This window comes from Camelus dromedarius, chromosome 1 (genome assembly GCF_036321535.1).
Source record: "Camelus dromedarius isolate mCamDro1 chromosome 1, mCamDro1.pat, whole genome shotgun sequence".
Classification (NCBI taxonomy): domain Eukaryota; kingdom Metazoa; phylum Chordata; class Mammalia; order Artiodactyla; family Camelidae; genus Camelus; species Camelus dromedarius.
In genome coordinates this window covers 60958577-60970831 of record NC_087436.1, presented here as the reverse complement: position 1 = coordinate 60970831, position 12255 = coordinate 60958577, and the positions used below count along the sequence as shown (strand labels likewise).

The 12255-nt window shown below is 36.2% G+C and overlaps 1 protein-coding gene across 1 annotated transcript in view; it reads right to left on the bottom strand.

Annotated features, from left to right (window-relative positions):
• POLR2B (RNA polymerase II subunit B) overlaps positions 1-12255 on the bottom strand; it is a 44184-nt gene that overhangs the window by 8603 nt on the left and 23326 nt on the right. The window contains exons 11-16 of the mRNA XM_010983379.3: positions 11538-11681; positions 11151-11290; positions 10938-11049; positions 7304-7458; positions 6342-6540; positions 5887-6055 (exon numbers count right to left, since the gene is read on the bottom strand). Of these exons, the coding sequence (XP_010981681.2) occupies positions 5887-6055; positions 6342-6540; positions 7304-7458; positions 10938-11049; positions 11151-11290; positions 11538-11681 (919 nt within the window). The remainder of the gene's footprint in view (positions 1-5886; positions 6056-6341; positions 6541-7303; positions 7459-10937; positions 11050-11150; positions 11291-11537; positions 11682-12255) is intronic.

Below are 12255 nucleotides of genomic sequence, written 5' to 3'. Positions count from 1 at the left end.
AAGGTCTACTCTTAGAATAACTATCTGTGAGACAACTACCCTGGTGGCCTATTGTCTAATATAAGCAAATTCTAATAATAGTCATTCCCAATAGTATTCATTTTTATAATCAGTAATTATATATACAAGTCACCTCATATATACAAAGTACCTCCCCCACCCAAGTTTCAATGATTCTCACAGCAACCCTATGCCATAAACAAGGTAAATATTATTATTTTCACTATCAGAAAGCTCTAATAAAAAACTTCTCCATGATCCCAAAGTTAATAAGCAATAAGCTCAAGCCCCAGCTCCTTGTCTCCTGATTTCTGATTCTAGGTCGGGTACTGCCCTGTTCCTCTTCCTAGCCTTGCTCTGCTCCTAGATCCTCTACTTATGCCACCAAAAAAAGTGGCATTATCTTCCCCACCACAATCTCATTTAGATGTTGCTGCCAAAACTATTTTTGATGAGACCATAAAGATTTAGAGTAACAAGTGTTAAAGAAGAAAAAAAAAAAGGTGAAAACTCTATAAACTAGTAGATTGCAATGTAAGAAATGACTGTTAAATGTAAGATTTCAATGAACATAACTCATATATAAGTCAATCAACAGATTTTCTAAAAATTGAAACACCCAATTCTAAAGCTATAGTTAATATCTTGATCTACGTATTTCAAATGTGGAGTAAAAACTATGACTACAGAATACAAAGGAAACAAAATCTGGATGATTGAATGTTTTGGTTAACTAAATTCTGAATAAAGTTTATATTTGCTTCCTTAAAGCTAAATTCAATTTTCAAAACACAAACCATCCATCAAGAGGAAACACACCATTCATTTACTCTTATGTGTAGTGCAGGGGTACAAAAGTTGTAACAAGCAGAGTGCAGGTAAGGGGTAGCAGTGCTGATGGTCTCGATCTGGGTCACTAAAGAGACTCGTCCAAGTCCCTGAGTCCCAGTAATTCCCAGCCCCAAGGTAGGAATAGATCTGGAGAAAGAGATACATGCAAAAGGCAGGCCCTCCTCCCTAACAAATACATTTGCTCCTTAAAAGTTCTGTCTGCTGTGCTATAGAAAGCTTTCCACTGGCTATTTCAAAAGCACTGGCCCAAGGGAGCTGATTCCAGTTTTAAACTTGAATTCATTCATAACATTGTAAAAAATAAATTCACACAAAAACTTTTTCTTGAAAAATCAGATCTGGCATCACTAAGTCTGCATGCACACATTAAAACCATAAGCTGAAGCTGAATAGGGCTAACCCCAGTAGAAAGGTGAACCTCTCTCCAATTCCACATACTAACCAATCATGCCTAACCCTGTGGAAATCTGAGACCGCAAGCCCTGTTTAACAGATAAGACTAAATGCTTTGTGCTAAATGTAACTCTGACTGCTCTCTAAGGAAGAAGGATCATAGTAACAAGAGGGCATCTGTTGTTCTGAGCACCTTGATGGGCTTATGTACTTAACTTTGAAGCAGGAAAAACTAAAATGCTCTGCTGGGAGAGGAAGGGGTGTAGGAAATCCTCCAAGGGAAGGGCAGTGTCAGGGAAGCTTAGTCTTTCCTGGGAAGGGCCAGAGATAAAGTGCCTAGTAGCAGGGAGCCAGAGGGTTTTTAGAGGTAAAGTCAGTCACCCCTCAAGTGTAAGATGAAAACTCCTCTTCAAATCTAAATTACTTCCTCCAAGAAATCTTTAATAATATCCACACTAGTCATCACCTTTTTGTGTGGATTCTCTGAGAAAACTAGAAGAATTTAAAGTTTCACAAATGGTCAAGTAGCATAATGCAGAGAAAGTAGGTAAAGATGCAAGATCTTGAAGGTAGGGAGGATTTGAAAAGATGAGAATTTGCAGAAATCCCAGGGTCTGGGCATATGTGACATAATCCTACTACCAGGGAAGCCTGGAGCAGGACATATGTGATATTTGTGATATGTAGAACAGGCGAAACTTCCCCAGCATGTCCTCACGTTTCTGTGGAGGGCTGCCTATGGCCCCTCTCCTCCAGCTGCTGATACAGCCTGTAGGTGCTCAACTGTCTTGGTTCTTGGGGGCTTTCCTCCTCTCCTGTGACAATCCCTGGATTGCCTGCCCACACATGCTACATCTACTACAGTCCTAGAGGCCACCCCCTCCCTCCATCCTACAACCTTTATCCAAGGTTATCTGGGCAAGTCTAAGAGATCAGCTAAATTTAGCTAAAAGTGATCTTCTGAATTATATTTCTGATATTTTCTTCTTAGTTTAAAAGCCCCAAGTCAAGAAACAATGTAGTGAAAAGGAATGAGCACAAGAAAGGAAAAGGGGTTGGGGGGCCTACATCTGGTCAAAAAGGAAAAAAAAAATAGACCAGAGTTTACTGGTCTGATTCTGGACTTACACATTTCTTAAGCTGTATAGCTGGGTAATTAACCTTTCTGATCTTATCCCCACATTCGTAAAACAGAGATGAAACAACCACACCACTATTACTAATCAGCTAACATTTATTCCTCCCTTATTAACTGCTAGTTTTAAGTGGATTTAACCATTTAATCACCACAAAAGCTTCATGAGGCAGTACAATTATTATTCTCATTTTGTAGGTGAAAAAACATCACAAAGCTTTTATGACGCTTAGAAATAACATGTGTAAATGGTGCTTGGATGGTGTTTCACACAAAACTGCTCAATAAATACTGCTTTTTAAAAAGTATCTGTGATCTCAAGGACTATAAACATGTGAAATCTAGGATTACAACCCACCTGTCAGCTAGGTTCAAACTCCTGTCACTTTGTTTCACCCCTGACCCCGGCCTCCAAACCTCAAACCTCAGTGCAGCACTGAAGAGGCTCTAAGTACTCTGACCCACTTCTGTCCCATAAGGATCTTTGCTCCCAGAAGATGTCAACCAAGGTAACAGTACTCTATAGAAAAAGGAATGATACTAATCAAAAGAACATAAACTGATTAGCCACTTTCCATTAGTCAGGGCTCAGAATCTGGCCAATGTAGCCAGAGTGTTAGGCAAGGTCAGGGCTACTAATTCAGCCAGAATGGTCAGGAGATTGGTTACAACAACAAAATGACAAATAATTAAATATATTGAGGACAATGAGAACCAGGTTTCTCACTGTCAGAAAATGGAGTTCTAAAATAAACACTATGGTGTTGTATTGGGATGGGAGATACTGATGTGAACTCATGGTTCCTTAGTATATAGAGATATGAAAGTAGATAAAGGTGGGGAGGGACATATGCCTACATATATTTTCCTAGATCCGTCAGCTGAGAGGACCCAGAAATGATGACATTTTAACAGCAAGGAGCGCACCTAGCAGTCAGATTTTGGTTTCTACATACTACTCTTCACCAAAAGGAAAAATGGCCAAGTCCAAGTTTAGGAGAAGGAAAGAACAAGATGAGGCAAAATGTAAGGAAGTGCTTAAACAATGATGAGGACCTATCAGGAGTCATCTTGAAGATGCTCCCACTGGAAAATCTGGGACAATGTCAGCATCAAAATAGAAAATCACCACTTGGCAACAATCACATGCTAAATTAATGGCTCAAAGTGTGACAAGGAATAGGATATTTACATCATCTCAGAGTATCTCCTCACAAAGACTTCTTACTTAATAATTGCAAAATACTTACAATTAACAAAAAGTGGAGAAACCTGACAGACACCATCTTAATCACATGAAAAAAGTTAAAATCATTAATAATGGGACATACAGACAGCATGTGCCTCCTGATATGATGCACTGAGAGTATAGCATCGCTTCTATGCTAGTCCTGCCAAAAATTCGTAACCTGAATATAAATCATAGGGAAACAACAATCAAACCCAAATGGAGAGACAATGTACAAAGTAATTAGACTGAGTCATAAGAAACAAGGAAAGATTATAGAACTGTTCCAGATTAAGGAGACTAAGAGACATGCACGATCCTGGATTAGATCCTAGACCCATACAAGACATCAGAACAGCTGGCAAAATCACAGTTGGGGACTGCTGACTAGATGGGTATCAATGTTAACCTCCTGATTTTGATAGCTGTACTGTGGAGAATGTTCCTGTTTTTAGGAAACATACACTGAAGAATTAAAGAGTGATGGGGCTTCACATCTGCAACTTACTTTTACATGGTTCTGGAACAGAGAGAAAGGGAAAGAATAAGGCAAATGTGAGCTAGGAAATATGGATGAAGAGCATACAGGAGTTCTTTATAATAGTCTCACAACTTTTCTGTAAGCTTGAAATTATCTCAAAAAAGTTTTTTAAAAAGATAACACAATAAAGGCGTGAAGCAATGACAGAACTGAAAGTCATGTAGTCCCTAACAGTGATGTCCTCACCACTTCATAACAGCACCAAAAGGAACATTCTATTTCAAATCCAATCCTTCACCCACATTTCTTTTCTTCTTTAGCTGTAAAGAAACTGTTATCTAAATGTGGAAGAAAACACAGCACTGCAAGCACGGCCCAAAGATATGAGCGTATTAGATACAACATTAACAGATTTTGTTTTTCAGACAAGAGTAACCCCTTGTGGAGGACTCTGAAAATAAATCATTCTAACTTGTGAGAATTTGCTATCAAAATATTAGATTCCCTATTACAGTAAATAACTTACAGCCACTATTTACAAGGCAACCTTTACTAAATAAATAATATTATCCACAAAGCCAATTTCTGCCAATAATACAATAAGAACAATTGTGCAGAACTATGCTGTCTCCTTTAGATTCAACGCTCTCATACACTTCAGACTTCTCTGCACCATTTTACCTGTTTTCCAGTCTCCTTGAGAATCTCCTCCTGCAAATTTCTAATTCTTTATCAACTACATTTCAAATCTCCTCTCTTTATTTCTTTTCCCAGTGCCTAAAGTCCTGTCTCTGGCTTTATTCTCACTCTGAATTTTCCCTCAGCAATTTCTAAAAATCTGTAATTATCATTAGTATATCAAAAAACTTCACAGTTCTATAATTGACCTTTCTAACCACATTTGCAACTCACTGTTGAAAGATCACTCCTATGTGTTGGCAGCAACTCAAAATCCACATGTGGAAAACTGAATTATCTTACCTCTAAAACCTTTTCTTTCTTCTAACATGCTGCCAATTCTATTAAAATGTCTCTCCCTCCTTGATCACAAAAGCCAGAACACCAACAGTATTTCCAATTCCTTTCTTCACTCTCTTCTTCATTCCACATCCAATCAGTAATCAAGTCCTATCAAGTGTATTCCAACAGGTATCTCACACCCTTACTCTGTTTCATTTCTTAATAAGGACCTTCCCTTTCTCACTTAGACCACAGCAAAAAAATCTCTAAATTATCCCCCTGCTTAATACCATATCTGACTCTAATCTATGCCTTATATGACTGTCAAAATGATATTCCTAAAATAAATTTCTAATTGTATTACTACCTTCATCAAAAAGGCTGGATAGGTTTTCATTCTCAAAATGAAATCCAATCTGCTGTCTCCACACTGAGACCAAATGTCACTCCCATGCCTTTATACTCCAGCCATCCTAAACTGATGTAAATATTGACTGTTGCCTTCATGCATCTAGACCCTTGTTCAAACCATCTCTCAAATTCAAATACCCTTTCATCAGCTTTAGTCCAAAATGCTACCTCCCTCATGAAGCTGCCTTTAGACTTCCAACAGGAATCAATCATTTCCTTCACACTGAGCTTCCAAAGGACTCTACACCTTCCTCACAACACTTTCCACATATCTACCTTTTTATTTAATTTTACTCATGTTTTCCCACACTATAAATTCTGTGAGAATAGACTGTGTGATATGCATTTTATAACCCTTCCAAGCACCCACAAAAGTACCTTAAGCATGGAAGGCTCTTAAAAAACGTAGAACAGAACTGGACATACCTGCCGGCAGCTCTCTAAATCGTAGGTATTCCATTGACCGTGTAGTCACAAGTGGTTTTTGAGGATAATAGAGAACATGGGCCAGTGTATCCATACGAACATGAAAGTTGGTGATATAAACCCCCATAGCCTGCTTACCCATAGCAGACTGGTATGTGTTTCTAGGGGACTAAAGGTAAAAATGAAAAGTAGAATCAATGAAAATTTAATTACTTCTAAATAAACAGACTCTAAAGGTACTTCATAAATCAGAAACATGATTGGTAAAGTTCTTGCTTTTTCTGAAAGATAAGTGATAACCACTTGGAATAATCAGTTATGACTCCTACGGACTCCGTAGTTCATAGCCTTTACATTAAAAGGCTTTTCTTTTGGAAGAAACTACAGATTAATCTCTAATTTTTATTTTACTTCTTCCAATTCCTTACAAACCATAGTTAAAAACTGCTACCAACCTGGTTATGATCAGGAAAAGGAATAATAGATGCACAGACACCAAGAATCATTGACGGATGAATTTCGCAGTGAGTATAGGTAGAACAATAAGCTACTTCTTTCTCCTGTAAATCATCTGGGGTCATTGCGAGCATCACTGTTTCTTCTTCTAGGGTATCAATATATTCTACTACCCCACTGGCCACAAGATCCTGCCAACTAAAAAAGAAGAATTCACTTAATTTCCTTACCCTCTGAACTATTTTAACTATCTAGTTTTTCTACTTAATAAAGACTATTCCTGTATCTCTATGTACTGATATAGAAAGAACTCCAAAATACGTATATTATTGTTAACGGCGAAAAAAAAAAACCAAGTTACTGAACAATACACATACAGTATGGCTCCAAAACTATTATTAGTTTGTTTTGCCTTGCTCTAAGGAAACCACTTGTGGGGCTAGAGGGTGAGTATATAAAGAATAACGTCTGGAAGAACAGATAACCCAACTGGTAACAGTATTTACTTTTGAAAAGGAGAATGTGAATTGAAGACTTTTACATATTTTTATTACACCAATTGTTTGAAATTTTTTACAATGAAAATATATACGTTCATATATCACTAATAATAAATTATAAAACATTCTTTTTACTAAATTTATTATACCATAAATTGTTTATATTATATAGGTTATTTCTTATTAGTAGTAGAGGTAGTCTTTTCCATGTCACAAAGACTTTTATGCTTAAACAAAACCCTACAAGTCCCTTACTTGATAACAAAACTTAAGAAAAGCAAATGTGACAGCTAAGGGTACAAAGTTTCTTTTTGGGTCCATGAAAGTACTCTGGAATTACACAGTGGTAATGGTTGCACAAGCTTGTGAATATACTAAAAACCACCTAACTGTATACTTAAAATGGTTAATTTTATGACATGTGAATTATATCTCATTTTTTTTTAATTGCGTGTACTTACCTGTAATTGTTATATTCTCTCTCTTTCAACTGATCAATGTGTCTCTTCTTCAAAAGTAGCTTTTGTTTTTCCACAATCAGAAGTGGTCTACATATACGGCCTGCATCTGTATAGATCCGAATTTCCCTCTCTCGAATATCCCTGATCATAGAAACCTACACATAAAAAGACAAAACAGTCTCATGAATTTTACTTTCTCTGCATCATCAAGGCTTAGCTAAAAATACAATTAAGACCAATAAATTATCAAATAAAATTAAAAAATCTTAGTTCATCATTATTAGATATATTAAAAACCTAGGTATAATCTAAAATTTTATGCAGGATAAATATCTAACCTTGGTAATTACAGACTGGAACAACATCTGGTAATGATGTCATGTAAAATAATATGAAGAAAATATATTTTGATATCACAAACACTAGTATATGATAATTTCTTATTTTGCCTCTTTGATAATTACATATACTTACTTCACTGTGTAACCTTTCAAAAACCAGCCCTATATCGCTTTGCCCTGATCACAGTTTTCCAGTAATAAGCCTGAATTCTCACAATTACGTATTAGACAAATGGCTTATGGTCTAGCTGTCTAATACAGCAGTCACTAGCCACGTGACACTACTGAGCACTTGAAATGTGGCCATTCTGATGATGTGAGATATGCTGTAAGTATAAACTACTCACTGGATTTCAAAGATGGTACCAAAAAAAAGCAAAACTTATCATTAATAATTTCCCATTGATTATATGTTGAAATCTTAACACTGTTGATGTTTCAGGTCAAATAAAATATATTTAAACTATTTAATCCATTTCTTTTTTTCCCTTTTTTAATATGATTACTAGAAAAATTTTAGCTGCATATGTAACTCACATTATACTTCTGGATAGTGCTAAAAAATATATTCCTAGAAAATGTCAAAAATATTCTGGGAAAATTTACAATAAAGTACATAATTGTTAAAGGCACTATAGAATCCGAAGTGCCAATAAAGAAATAAGTTAAGGAATAAACAAATAAGAATTTCCAGTGAATTACGTAGATCTAATATATAATCTCAAAAGTCAACTAAGAAATCAATTGCCAATGAGTTGGAAAATGGAAAAATAGATTGGTATTTCTCCACAAAAATACTTTAAAAAGTGAAATTAGGGGGGAGGGTACAGCTCAGTGGGTAGAGCGCATGCTTAGCATGTATGAGGTCATGGATTCGATCACCAATACCTCCAGTTAAACGAAAAATAATAATTAAAAAATAAGTAAACCTAATTACCTACCCTCCAAAACACAAAAACAAAAAATTTAAAAAATTAAAAATTAAAAAATTTTTTTAAAAAAGTGAAATCACATCTGGATACTCTTATTCAAGAAAAGATTAAGTTTATTTAAGAAATGAAAGGTTTGGATTACTCCGTTTGAAAACAGTAAATCACAAAAGCTTGGTCAAAAATATCAAGTTGTCCCAAAGTAAAAAATCAAAAGCCAAGAAACAGTAAATGCACCACCCACATTCTTAGCCCACTTCCTGTCCTTCGAAAACAATCTGAGATGAAACACTGTGTTTATGAGGAAAAATATCATAAGGGGCATTCTCAAATGCTTGCCTTGAATCTTTAACAGAATTTCTAATATAATACAGAATATTAAATTAAAACATAGCTAATAGAATATAGCTCTACTGTCTTAATAGAAAGACATAAATTGAGCTGTGTCCCCTCAAAGGCCAAACAGTATCTTGTGTTCCAAAATAGATGTTCTTGAGAGGACTGTTGACAGGAAAGCCTAACAGGTCCAACACAAGGCTAAAGTTAGAAACAGGTAAAATCAGGACGTCTGGTTATCAGAAAATATAAGGGAAAAGCACTAGACTCCTAAAAATATATACAATTCTCCCCCTTCGAGGCTCTCAACAACACTCTCCAACAGGAGATTAAAGAGCCTAGTCCAAGGACACAGGGTCCATTTACAGGTTCAACATTCACTCAGTGTTAAGCACTACATGTTAGGTATCATGCTCAGAACTGGAAATACAAAGTTGTATTAAGGCACAGTCCCCACCTCTGAGAAGTTAACAGTGTGGCAGGTAAGGCAGGCAAATAAATCAAATTACTATCTAGTATAAGCATTCTGTCAGAAGTTATTTAAGGAAAATATGCTATATTTAGTCACAGAGATCTAAATCAGGGGCTCAGAGACTAGCCTGCAGGCCAAATCTGCCCTCACTTGCTGTCTATTTTTGTAAATAAAGTCTTACTGGTTTATGTATTATCTACAGCTACTTTTCACTACAACAGCACAGCTGAATACACAACAAACACTATAAGGTAAACAAAGCCTAAAGTATTTAATATATGGCCCTTTACAAAAAATCAAACTGGGGAGACAGGTAAAGCATCCTGAAGGAGGGAGAGTTAATACAGAAGTTTTGCAGAATAAGTGAGATTTACCTAAAAAAAGTAGTAAGCACCCCTCTCCCTACTGTCCATTTTCAAGGAGCACACAAGCACTCCAGGTTGAGTGAATGGGCCCATGGGAAGGTAAAGAGGCCTAAAACAACATGAAGAATTTAATTTCACTCTAGAGATGATAAAAAACCTGAACGCAGCTCTCTGCAGAAACACACGGCATTAACAAAGGTCTCAGTCATAAACAACACAGTGAATTTGGGTTCTTAGGCCTTCTCTCAGACCTGCCTGCCCTCAAGTGAAGCATGCTGTTCCAGACAGTAAGCTATGAATACACCAGGTCAAAACCCAGGGTCTGCCTGCCAGAAGACCTGGAGCAGCCAAACTTCAACTCTCTGCTTTGCTAGGTAGACAGGAAGAAGCTTAAGTGTGTTATAGTTTCTTCCCAAACCCACTTTCACCTAGACAGATTCCAAAGTGTAGATTTGGGGAAATCAAAAGCCTAAGTCTAAGCCCTCAATACAGGACACTAAAAGCAAAAGCCCTATTTTGGGGAGGAAAAAAAACTCATCTTATATTTTAATGATTAAAAAAAAAAAACAAAACCCATCCTAATCCCAGGGCACTTCAACATTCACCTAAACATAAGAGAATGGGGAGGAGGGTATAGCTCAAGTGGTAGAGCGCACGCTTAGCATACACAAGGTCCTGGGTTCAATACCCAGTACCTCTTCCAAAATTAAATAAGCCTAATTACCTCCCCCCCACCAAATAAATAAATAAATAAATAAATAAATAAATAAATAAATAAATAAAATAAACATAAGAGAATCTAATAAAGGTGTATCACATTTCATGAATGAATCTCTGGATTCAAAGGAGAAATCAGAAAGCTCATTCTCTTTTTAAAAGCATTATTGTCAGCTTTACAAAAAGATTCTCAAAAGAATTTCTTTTACTTTAAAATGTAATTTGAGCTCCAAAATATAACTTAAAAACTTAAATTACATGCCAAAATTTTAAATGCATATTATCTAAGACATTACAGCAAGTAATACCTTATAATTAAATTTAGCTCAAAACATCACCTAGACTTTTGACAATTACTTTATAATTCAAAGGAAACTAGTTCAAGAAAGATACCAATGCAAAAATAACTTTCACTAGTCTTATGCCCCGTTTAGAAATCTCACAGATCATGCCCTCTTAGTTAAAGACTCTTACTTCAGACACAATGATGTCCATCTGACGCCGCAATTTCCTTAGAGTGTTCATAAGTTGTTCAGGATCTTTATGTATTCCAACCCAGCAGCCATTAACAAAAATCTTGGTTGCACTAAAATGTAAAACCAAACAGCATTTTGCACTTAGTAACTCTATAACCAAAGATTAACAATAGTTTTCTATTTTTTGTTTTTAAGTTGCATCTATACCCACTCAGCAATAGCTGCAGGAGAAATTTCTTCTAAATTTTCCATACTCCATTCTTCTAAAAATTCCAGAATTGGAGAAGGTTGAGATCCAACTGAAATATAAGCCATCAGAGCTAAATTCTTCACAAGTCCGACAGCATGGCCCTTGGAATAAACAAAGTACATATTATTCATATTGATTTAACATGGCTATCAAAATTCTTCTCCATAAACACTTTTCCTTCAGTTTACTCTCAGGCTGTACTCTCACTTCCGAAGAACAAAATTATAAATGACACATTAGTTCTAAACCACAATGTATAATTAAATAAAAACTTACTTCTAAAAGTAATTATCCCCTACATAACTCCTGTCAGACTCTTTGTTTTGAACATAAATTCTAGTGCATTACCTCTGGGGTCTCAGCAGGACACACCATTCCCCACAACGTATTGTGCAACTGTCTTGGTTTTGCTAGCTTGCCATCTCTACCAATGGGAGAGTTTAAACGACGCAGGTGAGAAAGAGTAGATGCAAAAGTCAGGCGGTTTAATACCTAAAAAACAACAGTAAATCTTTAAAGTTTGGGCATTTCTGTTACTCATACTATCACATTTTTGGCAAATAGTAGAATGAGGTAAAGTCATATTGTTACATATAATCCACCCAATGTCCAACTATCCCTATCCCTCTTTCTCCACCCTGCCCTGGATAATCTTGTTCACCCCCATAACTTAACTGAGGCTTATAGCAGGGATGGCAAACGTGAGACATACAGTTCTAACATACCACGTAACTTTTGCTTATGGTCTGTCTCCAACCACAAGGATGTTAGTTTTACAAGGGTGGCAATTTTATATTTGTTTGCTTTGTTCTGTTACATCCAAATACCTAGAACAGTACCTGGCACACATTAGGCACTCAGAAAGTGTTAAATGCTACCAACTCACATTTCTCTGACCGTAGAAGACATCACTAATCCATCCCAGAACTTCCGCCAGGCTGAGACCTCTGAGTCCAACACAGAGATTCAATATTTACAAGTATTGCCTTGCTTAGTGTTCTATAAGTAAGGTAATACTTAGAGGGATATAAAGCAAGCAACACAAGTTCAATGTACCTACTAACAA